General features: G+C 37.0%; 1 protein-coding gene across 1 annotated transcript; it reads left to right on the top strand.

Moving 5' to 3' along the window:
* Positions 1–579: 579 nt before the first annotated feature.
* On the top strand, positions 580–4,982 carry LOC145899753 (eIF-2-alpha kinase GCN2-like). Its single transcript, XM_082988658.1, has 4 exons — positions 580–666; positions 3,619–3,838; positions 4,010–4,179; positions 4,829–4,982. Exons 1-4 carry the CDS (start codon positions 626–628, stop codon positions 4,884–4,886), a joined length of 489 nt encoding a protein of 162 aa, XP_082844784.1. The 5' UTR covers positions 580–625; the 3' UTR covers positions 4,887–4,982.
* The last annotated feature ends 16,370 nt before the right edge of the window (positions 4,983–21,352 follow it).

Below are 21,352 nucleotides of genomic sequence, written 5' to 3'. Positions count from 1 at the left end.
TGGTAGGTAAAATTGTACAATTCCAATCTCACTACATCAATGAAATTTTCGTTTGCATTCTTAAGAGACCAACTCATTACAAAATAATTTTAAACTTCTACGACAGATTTCTTTTTCTGTGTAATGTGCCTCATCGGTTTGCACTGAAAACAAACTATGCCGTCACAGGTCGTCAGTTCGGTGATTGCAAGCGGGAAAGAGTCGCAGACAAACGTGGAAACCGAACCCTTGCGAAAAAGTCGCAGCTCTCCTGTCGATGTGCTCGTTTGCGCCATCGGGCGGTCGCAACTCTTACAGGAAAGACTCAAGTTGCTCCGAAGATTGTGGGACGCAGGGATTGCGGCCGAAACGCCGTACGACAGAAATCCTCAGAGTTCTGTGCAAGATATGCAAGTAACTGAAATGTTATATCACATGTTCATGTATCCTAGTGTGCGCGTTGCTTTCAATTTTTTTTTTTTTTTAACAGGAGGTTGCTTTACAACGCAGCATCAGCCATCTTGTCTACATAACCGAGACGGAAAGCGAATTGGCGACTGTAAAGTCGTTTTCAGGAGAAGTCAACGGAAAACCGTCTGACCGCAAAGTTCCCGTGCAGCAACTGCTCGAATACCTCAACAAAAGAATGGGATATGTTGACGAAACCACCTCGACCAATACCACAATGTAAGTAACTCGCTTGTTGGTGCATTTTCATTTCAAGTTTGGTTTCTAATCATTTCTACCTATCATTTAACGCCCAATTTTCTAGCTTAATATTTAAATGTTTGTCACTGGAGCTTCAGGCAAACTTCAATTGGGGGTCCGCAAACGTATGTTACTAGAAACCAGTGTTGGAGCAACTGCTCTATAGAGATTTTTAATTTATCTTCCATTAATTGGATGTTGCCGCAAAGAAATGGTTTCTGTAGTAGTGCAGAATTATAATTTTACTTCTACACTTTTTATTACCTCTAATCCAGTGGTCAGCAACCTTGGTTTGCAATGAACCAATTACACTCTGTGGCACTAAACTGAAACAAAATCGAAGCCATTTGTTTTGTTTATTTACGTTATTGTTATTTTCTGTATTGAGTTTTTCTTATTTGTTTACTAGACGTTTTAATCTAATGCGAGTTTCTAGCTTATGTAACCTTGCTGGGTACAATTGACAAAAAAGTTAGTGAAACACTGTCCGAACGTTTTGTAATATGTTGACTTTGAATCCTTATATGTATATTTAAGATATTCTTGTTGATTGTATTGATCAATGCACAACATATTTTCGAAAGTATTTATTGACAAACAAAAAACGAAAGTTATAAATCAGATTCGCGATGTTTTTGTCGCTTTTTCTTCTGCTTTAACAAGAAGGCAAAGTAACCAAAACCAATTCCAAGAACAACCGTTAAAAATCTGGTTCTTTGAAACAATAAAATAAGTGAAGCAATGACAGGTTGCCGTTTAAACCTACGCATCGCGTCCATCAACATAATGTAACCCGTAATATACATTTTGTTTCTATGCATTTCTATCGGGGCACTTGTTCCAACTTCCTGTATGAAAACAAACAATTTTAGTCCCGTATTAATATTGCTTTATGATATACAGTCATACCTTTTGGCCTTCGTCGCTGGTGTCCATTTTCACCATACCATTCTTTACACCATGTGTAATATATTGAACGGCATTTCTGACAACTTCAATGACCTGACTGAAACTTTTCCAAGCTTTGTTTGTCACCTGAAGGTAGAAGTTCGTTTAGTGAATTTTCTGAATAGGCTGGATTTATTTTCTCTACACTTGGTGGTTAAGCATACCGTTGTGATTATCGCTGCTTTGTTTGATGACGTCACGAAGTTGCCTTCTTGGCATATTTCAATTTTAAATCGCAATTGTTTCCCACGAGTTGGCGGAAGATATCGTTTCTTTTTCTTCCGAAAAAATTCAATTAATTTAAGGCTACTTCAATTTTTTTATGTTTTTCCTCACCTTTACGAAATAAGACTTTGCATAATGAAAGTAGTCGCTTGCCACCACGCACAAATCATATCCAAGCAATTCGTGACCAAATCCACAAACTTTTTTGAGGGGATTTATAAAAATTTTGGAAAAAAATCCCTACAAATGTAAGTCAAAAAATATAAAACTATTTGCTTGTTTGATAAATACAAAAGGAAAGGACATGGATATCGCTTATCTTTACCCCGAAAGCTGCTTTGGATTCTATTTCTTTATCTTCCATCTCATATATTTCCTCTAATATTAACCTCAAGTCGGTATATGCTGGTTGGTCGTTGATTGGAGGTGAAGAAAATGCTCCACAAATTCCCAGACTCAGCAAAAGCAAACTTGCAACCAAGCAAATATTTCCAAGTAACCGCATGGCGACTGATCAACAACCGGATTTCAGAATACAACTCGATAGCTTGCACTGTGATAACACTGTGTCACTAGACAAGATTCCAAGATTTCCAGTTTCAAGTCGATGTAAAATTGTAGTTGGGTTGCCAGGAGACGTGACCATTGTTTTGTAACACACTGTATGTATGTTGTTTATGTTTTGAATATAAGCTTCATTTTGTTTCAATTTAAATAAAAAAGATAGACATTTAATCCACATTCAACTATAAAAGGGCATAATACATTATTACTTTATTTAGTATTGTTAGTTGTAACTTTTTCCTCTCTTGTGGAAATTACTTTACGTTTATGTCTGTACTTAGCATTACATACAAAAAATGCGCAACAAAGCCATTGTTATGTCACAGACGACGGTTGATTTTGATATACATACTGAATGATTTTTCTTACTATAGGCTTTTGTCATGATATAAAATATAGACTTTATTGTTAGGTTTTAAATGAATTGCGATGTTTAATGGATTTATAGAAAACTTTTGAAGAACGTTTACATCTACAATATGATAAGATGGTTTATTTTTCGAGGAATCGAGTAGGGAATTGCTTCAACTATCAACACTCACACTGATAAATATATTGAATATGCCTGAGTAATAATCAATAAACACAAGTACGTTGCAAATATAATTGCGGCTGTAGCTGCGTTTCAGTCCTTTAGCAGGAAAAACTTGCCGCCTATTTCTGAGATTTTTTCATTTGCCTTTCAAAAGAGTTTGTCTTTACGTCTAAGAAACCACATACATTTTTACTCTGCTTATTATTGTATGTATTGTTTTGTGCATATTTTCTTGTCAGCTAGTCTTACAGTTATAATGTCAGCTGGTGTAAAATTTGGTATTATGTGGTGATTATTCATGGGAGATACTTTTACATCGGGTCACAAAGTTTTTTCCAAACTTGACCCTCATATAAGCCTATTTAACATAGAAATCTGTGGGAATATTAACGCTACGATTTCGTGTAGTATTTCAACTCAAGTTTATAATCATAAATAACAGGCAGTGGCCCTGTTCACGCCTGATCATTAAAATTCGCACAGATTTCTGTTTTACACATACTTATATGTGGATCAAGTTTGGAAAAAACTTTGTGACCGGGTGTAGTAGTGGCAACACTGCCTGTAGTTAATGCGTTATTTGTGTTCGATTAACTTCAATCGATAAATTTGATCAAATCAAAATGTTTTTGAAAAAATAATATTTGTTATTTTCATAGCAAACCTCCCAATTCTTGCACCTCCGCTGTGGAACAACAATCTTCCCAAACCAACCAACATCATCATCGAGGAACGAGACAACTTAACCTTGACATTATCTCCCCCGAGAAATTGGCGTTCAATGTTCGCAAACGTTATGATTACGAAATTCGAACCAAACTCTCATCACTGCCTTTGCTCGCTCACATTTCACACAAGACTCGCGTCTGTGCAATAGCTGTGAGTACATAATGTCAAAAAACCTTTTTGATTTTTACAGAAGCAATAAAGCCAATAATGCTAAGTAAGCTGCAAACAGTGCCACTGTATCAACCTATCAGCTTACGAATTGGTGCTACGTCATTCCATATTCACAGTTTGTAAATTACGACTTCGTTTCTGTATCGGTAGGTGGAGCTGCCGTCCAGCGTACTCAAATCAATGGCTGTTTCATTCGATTTACGAAACACGGAAGATGAATTCAACACTTCCGTTGCCAAGTTTTCACAAGAAAATCCCAAGTACAAGAAATATATCTCCAACATTGCAGAACGAATATCCGATGTCACTTTTGGACAAGAGTAAGATTAGATCTTTCAATACACCTTAAACTCATAAACAAATACAGTAGTCACTTTTAAGTCAGCTAATTTCAATGACCTAAGCACATTCTCAGTTGTTTATGAACAGCTTTTAGTTTCGAATATTGTTTGTTCTCAAATTAATTGAAAGGAGAAATTTTTTTTTGCCGAAACTCGTCGATTTTTGTAGTTAATAAAAGAAGTTTCGCGGCACACCTAAGCTGATTTCATGAGACACACAATCTGAAAATCCTGCAACAGAATGCAATACCCCTTAATGGACTATCGAAATGGTCTACGTTCCCCATAATTGTGAATTGAATAATCCATTGGATAAATGTGTTTATCTGACGTAAATCTCCAAATTCTTTCCACACCGACTCCAGTCGTCGCGCGTTGATGTACAAACTTGCTTTAAACTGTAATTTACTTTATTTGATTCCTTACTTAGTCTTATCAAAATTGTTTGCAACTAAAAGTAAAGCGAACAAGACAAAGTTGCTTCGTGTGCAAAAGTAACTTTTCTACATCTACATTTACACAGTTACATTTACATAGAAAACAACTTACATAAAAACGCGGTTATTTTACAAACGTTTCATTTGGCCGTGGATTCGACCAATTACGTCATATTATTCGATTGTTTCAGAAGTCCATTCATCATCCTATACAGCTACAAGGATAACGGCTACTTTATATTAGCCTAACTGTAAGGCCGGACATTTAATCATCACTGGTGCCTTGCTGCTTGCCAACGTCTTTTGCTCACAGAATGGTATTTGTACCTATTGCTTTGCTGTTTGCTGCCGTTACTTTGTAAATCGCAAACCGTTTTCTTTTAAAATGCCTTTCAAATGTCGCGTTATGTGCTACGCCAACATATCTCTTTCACGCAAAAGTGAAAACAAGCCAATTAGTATTGTACAGTGCATTGGATTTATGTATGTTAGTACTTGTTTTGTCGTTGAGTGCGAACCAATTAGTTGTAAGTCTATAATTCTGGACATTTGTTGCAACTCTTTTTATCAATCTAAATTCAACTACAAACTGTGTACAACTACAAAATAATGCCAATCACACAAAACATTATTATTTAATGATGCAATATATCGTCACTTGTTTTTGGTGTAACTATGTTCAAATTGACCTTTGATTTTAGTGTTGATAGACCTTGACCACCGTCGTTATCTAAATTCAACTACAAACTGTATACAACTACAAAATAATGCGAATCACACAGACATTATTATTTGATGATGCCATATATCCTCACTTGTTTTTGGTGTAACTATGTTCAAATTGACCTTTGATTTTAGTGTTGATAGACCTTGACCACCGTCGTTCGTTGTGGACCAACCTCGTATATAATCGGTGTTTAGTACATCCTATGTTGTGCAAATTTTACTTCAAACCACTGTTGCTGCAAATACTTGTTTGCGTATTATGTTCCTATGCGACCGCAGTAGCCACTTAATAAATCAGAAAGTAATGCTTTTTATATAGGAGTTTTGATCACGATTTTAGACATTAACAAAATTTAGCAATACTATGGGCTGCACATATTCGTATACACAAGGGGTGTGTGCTTAATGGTGGTTGATAACACCAGGGAAAAGCTAGGTAACATTACTTCCACATCTAAAGTTTTATTATTTTACAAGATTTTCTGGTTAATGCATGACACACAAATTTTCATGTAGAGCTAGGCTTCAAGACAACATCTTTAGCAACCACGCAGAAAATGAACCATGGGCGAGTTTTTCATCCAGTGCAACAGCACGAAGACAAAAAATCTTAAAATAAAACTAAGGTTGTTACAGCACTGAGTGGACTAAGTGAACCGAGCTAAATGGGTGTTGTGTCATAATCACAATTGTGTTTGCAATATGGCCACATTACCAGTAAACCTGATGATGAGTGAATAAAAAGAAAAGCTCGCGGCACCCATGGAGATTACAAATGGTTTGAATTCGCTGACACATTACCGTAGAAATAATGCCAGGTTTAAATTTGCTGTAAAAACTGGTCACGATCGCTTTAAACTTTTTTCTTGCATTCTGCATCAGATTTTGGCGACCTATATCCGGTTGAGTGCAAAAAAACGTAAGGTGTTGTTTCTTTCAAAATCAGCTTTATTAGTAATTTCATTAAATGCCACGAAATCACTGTTAATACTGATATTGACACAGTGACTTTTTGTTACGTAGTAGCTGAACAGCTTCGATAAAAGGTTTTGTGTAATAATATACTACAAACAAGGCTGATGAGAAACTGCAAATTCCAAACATGTGTAGTTGCTTGCAAACAGGTAATACACGTTCCCCAGTTTGCAGGTTTTAAGAGACATTCATAAACTAAGATTAAATGTAAGAAACTTGCATTTCTAACGACTGTAAATAACTCTAATTGTCTCAGAGATATTTAAAAGTGCCTCCATAGCGTGAGCGCGGGGTGAGTCTCTTGGGTTGTAATTACTCCTTCTACCTCGTTCTGCAAAGTAATCAGATCTTGGATAATTTGCCGAGTAATCATTGTATTGAAATCTGTTAAATGCTCTACCAAAACGATACAGTACAACCTCTGCAATAAGAACGTTGATTCTAACAGGTTTAGAGAGAATTGCAGTTAATAGCAGTATAGCAGGATGGTAAGTTATAGAAGAATAAGCAGAATGGTAGTAGTAGAATAAATTTATAGGTACACACTGGACTTTATAAGCTCTCCCTACTGAGAGCTGATTGGTCAATAATGTGGGCGTGATGTCATGAATCGCTTGAAACAATATAATACAAGAATAAAAGTGTGGTGTGGTGTGACATAAGCATAGGAGAACAAATGCACAAATCCCAGGCACCTACGGGTACAATATACAAGACTTATGGCGTCGCAATATAATTACGTAGTTATGTAAATGCAGTCTAGCGGTGTGTGTGGACTAGCTTCAACTGCAGCAACATCTAAATTTTGTCAAAAATAAAATGTCCAAATTATATGATTTACGGCCTTTTATATAATTAAAAAATAAAGTTAGTTATGCTGTGGAACCCCATAATTATCTCGCCAAACTGTCAACTTTGTACAAGAAACTCAAGGCGAACACAGGTTGATGATCATTTCTTCCAAGGATGTAAAGTCAACATGCAAAAATCTTGTTGCAAATCTTTCTCTTTCACAATCACTATGTTACTGTGAACTCCAGTGCAGCCATGAAATTGATTTGATTCGAAGTAATGATGTTTCTTGCATTGTGAAACACCTAGGATTTCAAGCGTTGTGTCTCAATCCCTGGTTGTTAGAAACTGCACATATGGCAAGATTTATGGCAGCGCTGTTGAAGCAAATTGTGAAATTCGTGCATACATCTAATAACCTCACTGTGTTGGAGTTAGAACAGCGCAGTTCAACCTGGGATCTGCGGAAGCCTATAGTGTTCCGAAAATCACTCCTGGGTTCCGTCGATGTTAAAGGTTCCTTTCAAGTCATTAAATCACGACATTAACAACATTAAATACCGTCTTGCACGAAAATATTCTGTTGAACTTTGCATTCATGACCGGAGGAGAGCGGGTTGGAGGAAAGTATATGTTTCGGGGTTCCGCAATATTTACTAAACTACCTTCTTTTCTTATTTTGTCGTATTAATATTGTTGTTAAAAATACGTAAACAAAGGACAAGTAACAATGACGCGAAAAAAAAACAGACACAACAAAATATGTGAGATACTCCATACAATACACGACCATTTACTTTTATGAAGGTATAGGCTAAAGTGTTTATTTTTAGGCTTCGTATAACTGACAATCACTGCTCAAAAAAATAAAAGAAATTGGTAAAAGTCGGTTTCTTTTCCGCGTACTTGCTCATGTAACAAATCTGGCACATAACAACGCACAATTTAAGAAATGTTTACCCATGTATATCTAAATGAATGCCAAATAATTTTGCAGAACTTTATCAAGTTAGATTTAATCGTGTTTTGTTCTCCAGCGGTTCTCTAGGTCCACCACACAGATGTTATTTAAAATAGTTCTCTAGCTCCACCACACGGATGTTATTCATAATATTCCTCTAGCTCCACCACACGGATGTTTTTCAAAATAGTCCTCTAGCTCCACCACACGGATGTTATTTATAATAATCCTCTAGCTCCACCACACGGATGTTTTTCAAAATAGTCCTCTAGCTCCACCACACGGATGTTATTTATAATTATCCTCTAGCTCCATCACACGGGTGTTATTTAAAATAGACCTATAGCTCCACCACACGGATGTTATTTATAATAATCCTCTAGCTCCACCACACGGATGTTATTTAAAATAGACCTATAGCTCCACCACACGGATGTTATTTATAATAATCCTCTAGCTCCACCACACGGATGTTTTTCAAAATAGTCCTCTAGCTCCACCACACGGATGTTATTTGTAATTATCCTCTTGCTCCACCACACGGATGTTTTTCAAAATAGTCCTCTAGCTCCACCACACGGATGTTATTAGTAATTATCCTCTAGCTCCACCACACGGATGTTATTTAAAATAGACCTTTATATCATATATTTCCTCTAAAATTAACCTCAAGTCGGTGCTGGTTGGTCGTTGATTGGAGGTGAAGAAAATGCTCCACAAATTCCCAGACTCAGCAAAAGCAAACTTGCAACCAAGCAAATATTTCCAAGTAACCGCATGGCGACTGATCAACAACCGGATTTCAGAATACAACTCGATAGCTTGCACTGTGATAACACTGTGTTCACTAGACAAGATTCCAAGATTTCCAGTTTCAAGTCGATGTAAAATTGTAGTTGGGTTGCCAGGAGACGTGGCCATTGTTTTGTAACACAATGTATGCATGTTGTTTATGATTTAAATATAAGCTTCATTTTTTTTCAATTTAAATAAAAAAGATAGACATTTAATTCACATTCAACTATAAAAGGGCATAATTACTTTATTTAGTATTGTTAGTTGTAACTTTTTCCTCTCTTTGGAAATTACTTAACGTTTATTTCTGTACTTAGCATTACATACAAGAAATACGCAACAAAGCCATTGTTATGTCACAGACGACGGTTGATTTTGATATGCATAGTGAATGATTTTTCTTACTATAGCTTTTGTCATGATATAAAATAGAGACTTTATTGTTAGGTTTTAAATGAATTGCGATGTTTAATGAATTTATAGAAAACTTTTAAAGAACATTTACATCTACAATATGATAAGATGGTTTATTTTTCGAGGAATCGAATAGGGAATGGCTTCAACTATCAACACTCACACTGATAAATACACTGAATATGCCGGAGTAATAATCAATAAACGTTGCAAATATAATTGCGGCTGCAGCTGCGTTTCAGCCCTTTAGCAGGAAAAACTTGCCGCCTATTTCTGAGATATTTTTCATGTGCCTTACAAAAGAGTTTGTCTTTACTTCTATGGGTGGTATGCAGAAACCCCGCTTAACTTTAAACTCGGCTTAAATCCCCGCTTAACTTTTAAGCGCTATGCAGAAACCTCGCTTAACTTTAAGCGCGGCTTAAATCCCTGCTTAAGACGTCATAAGTTAAGCGGGGATTGTCGGGCGCTTAAAACCCCGCTTAACTTTTGGACGTAGCAACTACTTGACGACGGCAGAACTGCGCTGCCAGGTTTCCTGAGTTCGGGTCGACAGTCGGTAAAAACGGCAAAAATAGCTAATATTTGTGCTACAGGTGGCAGAATGTAAGAATTTTTGTTAGATTATTGAATAATTGTTCAAAAGAGAGGGTGCTGGGCCAGATTGGAAAATATGTCGTGCGCGGAGGATTTATCCTCCGCGCAGAATTTTTAAAATCGGTCAAAAATCCGCGCAATTTTCGTTATTTTACTAGCAATCCGCGCAAAAATTATTAATCCGCGCACAAATCGCTCCAAGTCTTGCAACACTGATGACTTTTCCCCAAGACCCCAACTGTTCTGTGCCAATGTTCGGTTTGAAGGCTCTTTGGATATGCTTCACTGACCTGAGCGTTGATTTTTTTCTCTCCTTCTCTCGAAAATCACGAACAACGAAAAAAGGACAAGGTCGAGCGGGGTGAATGCAGTATTTGCCATCTGTATTTTATAATGGCGAAATTACGCACATTCGTCAAATTTGGAAATCCATTTGATCTTTTTTTGGAAAAACATGCGTTTTTGAATTCTTGGGCCGAGTTTTCTGCGCGCATATATAGGAGGTTACAGTCAACCTTACTTAATGTAGTTTGGGGATTAGCCTATGTTTCAAACTCACTTTGCCGTAATGTTTGATCACATTAAGACGGAAGATTGCGACCCAAGCTAAGAGCCATTTTCTAAAATTGATGTTTCTACAACTCGGTTTCTTGAGTTTTCCTTCTTTTCTAAAACGTTCACCAAAGTTTCTTTCGATGATGGAAGATCGTTTAATGCTGCCTTATTTAACGAAAGAAAGTTTATCCGCGCCATATAGGTACATCGACCCCGAGCTATACGCGAAAATTGGTCAGGAATTTTGCTTGGTTTTTCATATTATGTATGCAAAAACAGGCACTGAAGCAGTTGTCGAGTCAATCTACGAGTAATGGAAAAAAGTTTTGAAGTTCTCAAAAACGGAACAATCGTTGATTGTTCTATGCCCCATGCAATCCAGTGTGACGAGGCGTTATACGAGATGGCCAAACTTTATGTTAAAGGCAGCAAGAAACATGGGATGGCACTCATCCCTGTATCGAAAGGTCGTCGGAGTAAACATAGGCATGGCGCTGCTTCAAAAGTGGTTACACGACAAAAAAATTAGGAACCAAAGTTTCCCTTTCTTGCATAAATTTTCGTGATGGCAACTGGCAAGTTACAAATCAAGCGTAAATAAAGTTAAAACGTTTTGAAACACTTGTTTTTGCTTCACGGTTGTTTGTGGCAAATGGTTTTGTTTGGTTAAATGCGTTGCAGCTCCGTGCCAGAAAGAAGAACACCATTAATAAGTTCCTGGAGAAAAAAGTTGCAACCACGGGATTCCAACTCGCAACCCTCCAGACTAGCTTTCGCCACCCGTGGCAACTACGCCAAGTCATTGTACCTGATAACCGCTTAAAAAGCGGATATAATCATCTGTGAAAAGTGCAATTTTATTCAAGTAAACGCTAATAACATTAAAGTATTATGAATCGGTTCTTAAAAATACATTATTCCAGTGTTTTTTGTCAAAGGGAAAATAGGCTTGTTACTAAAGGCAAAGTGTACTAAACAACAAAAAAATCTACTACAATCCGCGCAAAAAAATCGCTATTCCGCGCACAATCCGCGCAATCACCACCGACAGAAAAAAATCCTCCGCGCAGTTTGCAAACTTTCCAATCTGGGTGCTGGGTTGTTTTTTAGTGGTAAGTTGTCTGAAAAAGGTGATAGCCAGATTGGAAAATATGTCGTGCGCGGAGGATTTATCCTCCGCGCAGAATTTTTAAAATCGGTCAAAAATCCGCGCAATTTTCGTTATTTTACTAGCAATCCGCGCAAAAATTATTAATCCGCGCACAAATCGCTCCAAGTCTTGCAACACTGATGACTTTTCCCCAAGACCCCAACTGTTCTGTGCCAATGTTCGGTTTGAAGGCTCTTTGGATATGCTTCACTGACCTGAGCGTTGATTTTTTTCTCTCCTTCTCTCGAAAATCACGAACAACGAAAAAAGGACAAGGTCGAGCGGGGTGAATGCAGTATTTGCCATCTGTATTTTATAATGGCGAAATTACGCACATTCGTCAAATTTGGAAATCCATTTGATCTTTTTTTGGAAAAACATGCGTTTTTGAATTCTTGGGCCGAGTTTTCTGCGCGCATATATAGGAGGTTACAGTCAACCTTACTTAATGTAGTTTGGGGATTAGCCTATGTTTCAAACTCACTTTGCCGTAATGTTTGATCACATTAAGACGGAAGATTGCGACCCAAGCTAAGAGCCATTTTCTAAAATTGATGTTTCTACAACTCGGTTTCTTGAGTTTTCCTTCTTTTCTAAAACGTTCACCAAAGTTTCTTTCGATGATGGAAGATCGTTTAATGCTGCCTTATTTAACGAAAGAAAGTTTATCCGCGCCATATAGGTACATCGACCCCGAGCTATACGCGAAAATTGGTCAGGAATTTTGCTTGGTTTTTCATATTATGTATGCAAAAACAGGCACTGAAGCAGTTGTCGAGTCAATCTACGAGTAATGGAAAAAAGTTTTGAAGTTCTCAAAAACGGAACAATCGTTGATTGTTCTATGCCCCATGCAATCCAGTGTGACGAGGCGTTATACGAGATGGCCAAACTTTATGTTAAAGGCAGCAAGAAACATGGGATGGCACTCATCCCTGTATCGAAAGGTCGTCGGAGTAAACATAGGCATGGCGCTGCTTCAAAAGTGGTTACACGACAAAAAAATTAGGAACCAAAGTTTCCCTTTCTTGCATAAATTTTCGTGATGGCAACTGGCAAGTTACAAATCAAGCGTAAATAAAGTTAAAACGTTTTGAAACACTTGTTTTTGCTTCACGGTTGTTTGTGGCAAATGGTTTTGTTTGGTTAAATGCGTTGCAGCTCCGTGCCAGAAAGAAGAACACCATTAATAAGTTCCTGGAGAAAAAAGTTGCAACCACGGGATTCCAACTCGCAACCCTCCAGACTAGCTTTCGCCACCCGTGGCAACTACGCCAAGTCATTGTACCTGATAACCGCTTAAAAAGCGGATATAATCATCTGTGAAAAGTGCAATTTTATTCAAGTAAACGCTAATAACATTAAAGTATTATGAATCGGTTCTTAAAAATACATTATTCCAGTGTTTTTTGTCAAAGGGAAAATAGGCTTGTTACTAAAGGCAAAGTGTACTAAACAACAAAAAAATCTACTACAATCCGCGCAAAAAAATCGCTATTCCGCGCACAATCCGCGCAATCACCACCGACAGAAAAAAATCCTCCGCGCAGTTTGCAAACTTTCCAATCTGGGGTGATAGTATAGTCAATTTTTTAATTTTAGTGAGCAAAATTGTTTTAGGGTGCAACAATTGTGCAGAAAATGATTTGATGTACATTGACATGTCATATTTTAAGTAAATTTTACAACAACATGATTTTGCAATCAGACTATTACCAAATAGAGCATTTTTTCTAACTTGGTTTCAAATTTTATTAAATTTAGGCATTATTTAAAGAAGTTGATCTATAACATTTAAATAGTCTGCTAAAATGGAAACCTTGGACCTTCTATCATTCCTTGATGATGATGATTTAGATCTTGTTGAAGAAACAACATCAATTCCACACAGGACTCTTCATGACTGGCAAAACCCTTTGGAGCGTTACACTGATGCAGAATTTAGATCCCGGTACCGATTTACAAAAGACGTTGTTGATGAACTATATACCAAATTACAACCTGGTATTACACAGAGACAGCAAGCCATACCATCTATGATTCAGCTGCTGATTACCTTGCGGTTTTATGCAACTGGTCATTTTCAAACTAGTGATGGAGATTTGGTTAAATGCCATCAAACCACTGTGTGTCGTGTTGTAAAGCGAATTACTTGTTTAATTGCATCGCTACACCACACTCTGATCAAGCTTCCAAGTGCTAATGAACTGTCGTCTGTGAAGCAAAAGTTCTTTTCAATATCTCGGTTTCCCTCCCATCATCGGAGCTATTGACTGTACTCACATACCAATAGTCTCCCCTGGAGGTGATAATACAGAAGTGTTTCTCAACCGTAAGGGTTATTTTTCCATCAATGTCCAATGTGTCTGAGACCCATCGATGCAAATTACTAATGTTGTTGCACGATGGCCTGGTTCCACTCATGACTCCAGGATTTTCGATAACAGCAGGTTATGTGCAGAGATGGAAGACAACCACCATGCTGGCATTTTACTTGGTGATGGGGGGTATGCATGTCGTAAATATTTGGTAACCCCCTTGCAGAATCCCCAAACACCAGCTGAAATTCGATATAATCGCAGTCACATAAAAACAAGAGGAATTATCGAAAGAACTTTTGGAGTTTTGAAGCAGCGGTTTCGATGTCTTCGAATTCCCTTGCGGACAAAACTTGAAAACTCTCTTCCAATTATAGTTGCAGTTGTGTGCCTCGATAACTTCGCAATTCAAAGAAGAGATGTTATTCCTTTTGAAGCCAGTGATGAAGAAATCAACATCACACCACCTGCAGAGGCACCATCATTAACTAATGGCAGAAGATTTAGACAATACTTTATTGAGCATCATTTTTCATAATTTGTATTGTATAATGCCTTTTAAATTTTGCAGTTTTTGAAATATGTAATAGTTTTTTTCATGTAAAAGCAGGTATAATAGAGCTCCTGCCTACTAAAAAACCTAATGATCGCACAGGGATTACCTCATGGGTGCGATTGGAAAATCTCAAATTTTGTGTACAAATTCTATTGTGTTTTATTATTCTGTATGGCTCATGGAAATAAATACTGTAACTGCAACAAGTGTTTGTTTTGTATTAAACCAGGGGCACCCACACTTTTTTAAATGAGGAATTTTAATCAGGTAAAGATGCCGGACCAGTGTTTTTCTTCGTAGTTTTAAGGCAAAAAAAATTATATGCATATATACGACTACATATCAATCATTTCGTTTCCTGCTGAGAAGGACAGTTTTATTTAACTTACATTTTTAAAGAACTTCATGCCCAAATCAATACCGCAGGGGGCCACTTCGGACACCCATACATTAAACAAAAGTGCATATGTCTCAAAGATGACAATGTTATTGACTGAAACAGAAATCCATCCATTTATTGTGCATTTATGCAATGGTTCAAACTGTAAAAATAATGCACTTTATTTAGCCTTTTGACTCGACTTTGTCGATCTGTCCTGCTGTCCTACCTAATACATCACTTCTCAAGGTTTTTTTTGTTAAAGCAGGACAGAGGCCCTTCCTTGAGATCAATATTAGGATTATAGGACAAAAACAAAGTAAAGCAATAAACAAGCAGGCCCTCTTGTTCATTGTAATAAAGAAATAAGAATGAAAACAAGAAACAACAAAGTTCAATAAAATTTTCTCATAAAATTTTTATTAAATGATTTTATTTTATTTCATAAGGAGGGAACAAGTAGTCAAGTAATTTTCGATGAACTAACCTTAGTTATGTAACAACAAAAACAAACAATTCTCCACTAAGGTTAAAATACGAAAAATCCAAATAGGTAAATGAACTGTTATATGCACTAATGTGAAAATGCATCAGAGTTAATTTTGTTAAAACTACATGAATTAAAAAAAACTACAAATTAACTCTGCTACATCTTCATACAAGAATGCATACAAAAATTCATAAACCTAGTGGGCGTTTCAGAAGCTGAACTTTAAGATCATGTTCGATCTTTTCTCTCTCCTCCTTCCGAACCTCTCTCTCCTCCTGGTTGCGGAGCCACTGATGTTGTTGGGCTCTCCACAACATCTCCTTCTCCAACATCTCCCTTCTCATATCAGCATAGCTGCGTTGAGGGGCAGACCTTGCAGAACTGCAACACCCTTCAGCATTGCTTAGGGGTGCTGCAGCCTGCACAAGGAAGACGTCAGGATCCACCTCCGCATGATCACTTACAAGTTCTGCCATATAATAATTCTTGCATAAAAATCTCTGTGTCTATAGAAAACATTTTGTCTATCACTTCCTTTTTTCTAAACCTGTCTCTGAATAACCCTTCCATAACTGTTTGATACTATCTGTCATAAAACACTTTGATGATCTAAGCTTAAATCCCTCAACACATAAAACCTCACCAACTTCTACTTGACCAGAGCCAAGTTCCACATCCTTTTCGAACAGGTTGCACAGCGGGTGTACCTGCCCGGATATCATGGCTACAAAAGCAAGCAAAACTATTTTAGCAAATCACAACAAAAAATTGTCAAACGGCTTCTATATACCTGAGACTCTGCTCGACAAAGCATCTAATGGCTCAGCTGGCTTGCCGCCTCCAGTTTGGAAAGTGGCTCTTCGCTGGGCGGTTGATCCCTTGCGAGCCTTGTCTTTGAGGTTTTTCCACAACCTCTGCAAGGCGTCCACATTCCTTGTCTGCGATGATGTGCAGGCATTAAACTTGTCAGCAACAAGCGACCATTTTTCCTTTTTGGTCTTCAAGGGAGCCCCATCAGTCCTTTTGTTTTCAATTATGGAGAAGAAATCACCTTCTCCAATAATGTCAACAAATAGACACCGCTCAGTTTCAGTGAAATTTTCACTGCACGGTCTTTTGGCCTGTGAGGGTTGGACGGGGGTGGATGGCATATTCTGAGCCATTTTCAAATAAGATTTTTTAATATTTTTGTTACGAATGTAAAATAACAAAGGTACACCTATCTGCAAATACAAAACTTATTTATTTAAAAAAAAACTGTACTACTACTACCTAAACTAGTTAATTATAATTATGTAGCTCACCTTTGGTAAAATAATAAAAAAATCTTCAAATTCAATTCACTACAAACGTAAAAAGCTCTATTTTTAACTTTTTTTGCGCCGTATCTTCGAAAGAAGTGGCCTGTAATGTGAAAACACTGCACTGCCAATCCACCGAATGCCTGACAACCGGGATCTACAATTTCCCGCCAAAAGTTAAGCCGAGCTTAGCTGAGAAGGAGTTAAGCGGGGTTTCTGCATAGCAATTTTAAGCCGGGCTTAGATAAGCCGAATAAACCGAAACTAATTTTGGTGTCCATCTCTTTAAAATCGCAAAAAATTTCAACAAAACATGTGCTAGAATGAATCTGATCCTATATCATACAGCCTTTCATTGGCACTTAAAGAATGCTGTACCAACTTCCTAAAGTTGATTTCGATGACAATTAACAAATAAAACACATTAGTACAGTTTGAACAATGATTCTACACTATACTAAACTTTGCGTATCAGTGTTGCATGCGGTAAAAAAAAGAATGATTATAAAAACCTTGGTTTCGGCCGAATAAATTCGGCAAACCGAACTTCCGGTGCACCCCTAATGGAAATCTGTGCGAATATTAACGCTGTTATTTTCATAGCAAACCTCCTATATCTGGCACCTCCGCTGTGGAACAACAATCTTCCCAAACCAACGTCCAACATCATCATGGAGGAACGAGACAACTTAACCTCGACATTATCTACCCCGAGAAATTGGGGTTCAATGTTCGCAAACATTATGATTACGAAATTCGAACCAAACTCTCATCACTGCCTTTGCTCGCTCACATTTCACACAAGACTCGCGTCTGTGCAATAGCTGTGAGTATATAATATCAAAAAACCTTTTGATTTTTACAGAAGCAATAAAGCCAATAATGCTAAGTAAGCTGCAAACAGTGCCACTGTATCAACCTATCAGCTTACGAATTGGTGCTACGTCATTCCATATTCACAGTTTGTAAATAACGACTTCGTTTCTGTATCGGTAGGTGGAGCTGCCGTCCAGCGTACTCAAATCAATGGCTGTTTCATTCGATTTACGAAACACGGAAGATGAATTCAACACTTCCGTTGCCAAGTTTTCACAAAAAAATCCCAAGTACAAGAAATATATCTCCAACATTGCAGAACGAATATCCGATGTCACTTTTGGACAAGAGTAAGATTAGATCTTTCAATACGCCTTAAACTCAAAGGTAAATACAGTAGTCACTTTTAAGTCAACTAATTTCAATGACCTAAGCACATTCTCAGTTGTTTATGAACAGCTTTTAGTTTCGAATATTGTTTGTTCCTAAATTAATTGAAAACTTTTTTGCCGAAACTAGTCGATTTTTGTAGTTAAGAAAAGAAGTTTCGCGGCACACCTAAGCTGACTTCATGAGACACACAATCTGAAAATCCTGCAACAGAATGCAATACCCCTTAATGGACTATCGAAATGGTCTACGTTCCCTATAATTGTAAATTGAATGATCCATTTGATAAAAGTGTTTATCTTACGTAAATCTCCAAATTCTTTCCACACCGACTCCAGTCGTCGCGCGTTGATGTACAAACTTTCTTTAAACTGTAATTTACTTTATTTAATTCCTTACTTAGTCTTATCAAAATCATTTGCAACTAAAAGTAAAGCGAACAGGACAAAGTGCTTGCCTCGTGTGCAAAAGTAACTTTTTTACATCTACATTTACACAGTTACATTTACATAGAAAACAACTTACATAAAAACGCGGTTATTTTACAAACATTTCATTTGGCCGTGGATTCGACCAATTATGTCATATTATTCGATTGTTTCAGAAGTCCATTCATCATCCTATAGCCTACAGCTACAAGGATAACGGCTACTTCATATTAACCTAACTGTAAGGCCGGACAATCATCACTGGTGCCTTGCTGCTTGCCAACGTCGTTTGCTCACAGAATGGTATTTGTACCTATTGCTTTGCTGTTTGCTGCCGTTACTTTATAAATCGCAAACAGTTTTCTTTTGAAATGCCTTTCAAATGTCGCGTAATCTGCTACGCCAACATATCTCTTTCACGCAAAAGTGAAAACAAGCCAATTAGTATTGTACAGTGCATTGGATTTATGTATGTTGGTACTTGTTTTGTCGTTGAGTGCGAACCAGTTAGTTGTAAGTCTACAATTCTAGACATTTGTTGCAACTCTTTTTATCAATCTAAATTCAACTACAAACTATATACAACTACAAAATAATGCCAATCACACAAAACATTACTGTTCAATGATGCCATATATCCTCACTTGTTTTTGGTGTAACTATGTTCAAATTGACCTTTGTTTTTAATGTTGGTAGACCTTGACCACCGTCGTTCGTTGTGGACCAACCTCGTATATAATCGGTTTTTAGTACTTCCTAAGTTGTGCAAATGTTATACTTCAAACCACTGTTGCTGCAAATACTTGTTTGCGTATTATGTTTCATGCGACCGCAGTAGCCACTTAATAAATCAGAAAGTAATGCTTTTTATATAGGAGTTTTGATCACGATTTTAGACATTAACAAAATTTAGCAATACTATGGGCTGCACATATTCGTATACACAAGGGGTGTGTGCTTAATGGTGGTTGATAACACCAGGGAAAAGCTAGGTAGCATTACCTCCACATCTAAAGTTTTATTATTTTGCAAGATTTTCTGGTTAATGCATGACACACAAATTTTCATGTAGAGCTAGGCTTCAATACAACATCTTTAGCAACCACGCAGAAAATGAACCATGGGCGAGTTTTTCACCCAGTGCAACAGCATGAAGACAAAAAAACTTAAAATAAAACTAAGGTTGTTACAGCACTGAGTGTACTAAGTGAACCGAGCTAAATGGGGTGTTGTGTCATAATCACAATTGTGTTCGCAATATGGCCACATTACCAGTAAACCTGATGGTGAGTGAATAAAAAGAAAAGCTCGCGGCACCCATGGAGATTACAAATGGTTTGAATTCGCTGACACATTACCGTAGAAATAATGCCAGCTTCAATATTGCCATAAAAACTGGTCACGATCGCTTTAAACGTTTTTCTTGCATTCTGCATCAGATTTTGGCGACCTATATCCGGTGAGTGCAAAAAAACGTAAGGTGTTGTTTCTTTCAAATCAGCTTTATTAGTAATTTCATTAAATGTCACGAAATCTCTGTTAATGCTGATTTTGACACTGTTACGTTTTGTTACGCAGTAGCTGAACAGCTCTGATTAAAGGTTTTGTGTAATAATGTACTACAAACAAGGCTAATGAAAAGTTTGCCATGTATATCTAAATGAATGCCAAATAATTTTGCAGAACTTAATAAAGTTAGATTTAATCGTGTTTTACAATATTCTGTTGAACTATGCAATCATGTACGGACAGTGTCAACATAAAATGTTTAATGTTTTATATAATTTTGTAGAAAATATATGTTTTTCTTTCAGTGTAACATAAAATAGGGTTCCGTAATATTTACTGTACCACTTTAATGTTTCCATGAAATAACTTCCGCGTGACGGAGCTATAGGACTGTGTTCAATAACATCTGTGTTTCAACAACATTTTAAAAATCACCAAAATAACTGCGCATGTATTTAAATTAATAACAAGTTCATTTCAATTATCATGAGATTTTCGGGCTAGGCAGCCCAGGCAATGCAGCTTAGCTGGATCAGCCACCTTTTCCTGACAAGTCGGAGCGAGATTTGAAAAATCAAGTTCCCGGTGAGGTTTGTACTCACGACTCTGGGCTAACCAGGCCCAAGGCTCTACCAACTGAGATGTTGTTCACTGTACCTAGATGTCTTGGATGACATATTTTTGTGTCTATGCCTACATATGAGGTGACAAAATTAGAATTAATTTTTTTTAATGACACTTATGCTGTATTTAAACATAATAAAATAGACCATAAACTCACTACACTCTTGTTTTGTGTTTCCTGTAGCTTTGCATACAAATCAAAGGTTATTGTATAACTTGATAGAGAGCACCCGTTATACCAGGATAAACCCCGCAGTAAATCAAACATACTCCGCTTAACGTCAAATCAAGTCAACGAACAACTGAGCGTCTAAGTCACCAAAATGCTCACTTTGGTGCAGTGGGTTAGTCAGCCCGGTGGGGACCAAATATTTTGTGGGTAGCTCTTCTGTTAAAACACCGCTCTGCAAACGAATAAACAACTGCCTGTGCGTAACAGCGAAATGTTTGAATAAAACTCCGCATATAACTTGGTAATAACTTATAGTAGCTAATTACTCCATAAGTAGGTTTTAGTCGCTTGTGATGTAATAAAGGCTTTGTAATCTCCGGTATTTGTAATTTTCAGTCTTAATTGCATGGAAGCTTTATTTTATAAAAACTACTTTTAAATAGTCAAAATGACATGTCATCTAAATAAATTGTTTGTGTTTTATAAATTGTAGCATATTTTTCCTCAGAATTAAACAAAAAAGTAGAGTCACTTAAGTTTAAAACATAAACAACATATGTTTACACTGCATTACAAAACAATGCCAACGTTGCCTGGCTACATAAACATAATTTTACTTAGATCAGAAATAAAAAAGGAAATCTTAGCATATTGTTTAGTCACTAGTGAGTACAGTAATATAACAGTGCAAGCTATCGAGTTGTATTCTGAAATCCAGTAGTCGATCAGTCGCCATGCGGTTTCTGGGAAATATTTGCTTGGTTGCA

Source organism: Ascidia mentula, chromosome 4 (assembly GCF_947561715.1).
Source record: "Ascidia mentula chromosome 4, kaAscMent1.1, whole genome shotgun sequence".
NCBI classification, from domain to species: domain Eukaryota; kingdom Metazoa; phylum Chordata; class Ascidiacea; order Phlebobranchia; family Ascidiidae; genus Ascidia; species Ascidia mentula.
The sequence above is the reverse complement of the archived record's forward strand: the minus strand, read 5'-3'. Positions and strand labels throughout refer to the sequence as shown.

Bases quoted from the DNA above. Each gene is read 5' to 3' on its own strand.
- LOC145899753 (XM_082988658.1), top strand. From the start codon at position 626: ATGGGATATGTTGACGAAACCACCTCGACCAATACCACAAT. The intron at 667-3,618 runs GTAAGTAACTCG...TTATTTTCATAG, and splicing joins ACCTCGACCAATACCACAAT to CAAACCTCCCAATTCTTGCA. The intron at 3,839-4,009 runs GTGAGTACATAA...CTGTATCGGTAG, and splicing joins CTCGCGTCTGTGCAATAGCT to GTGGAGCTGCCGTCCAGCGT.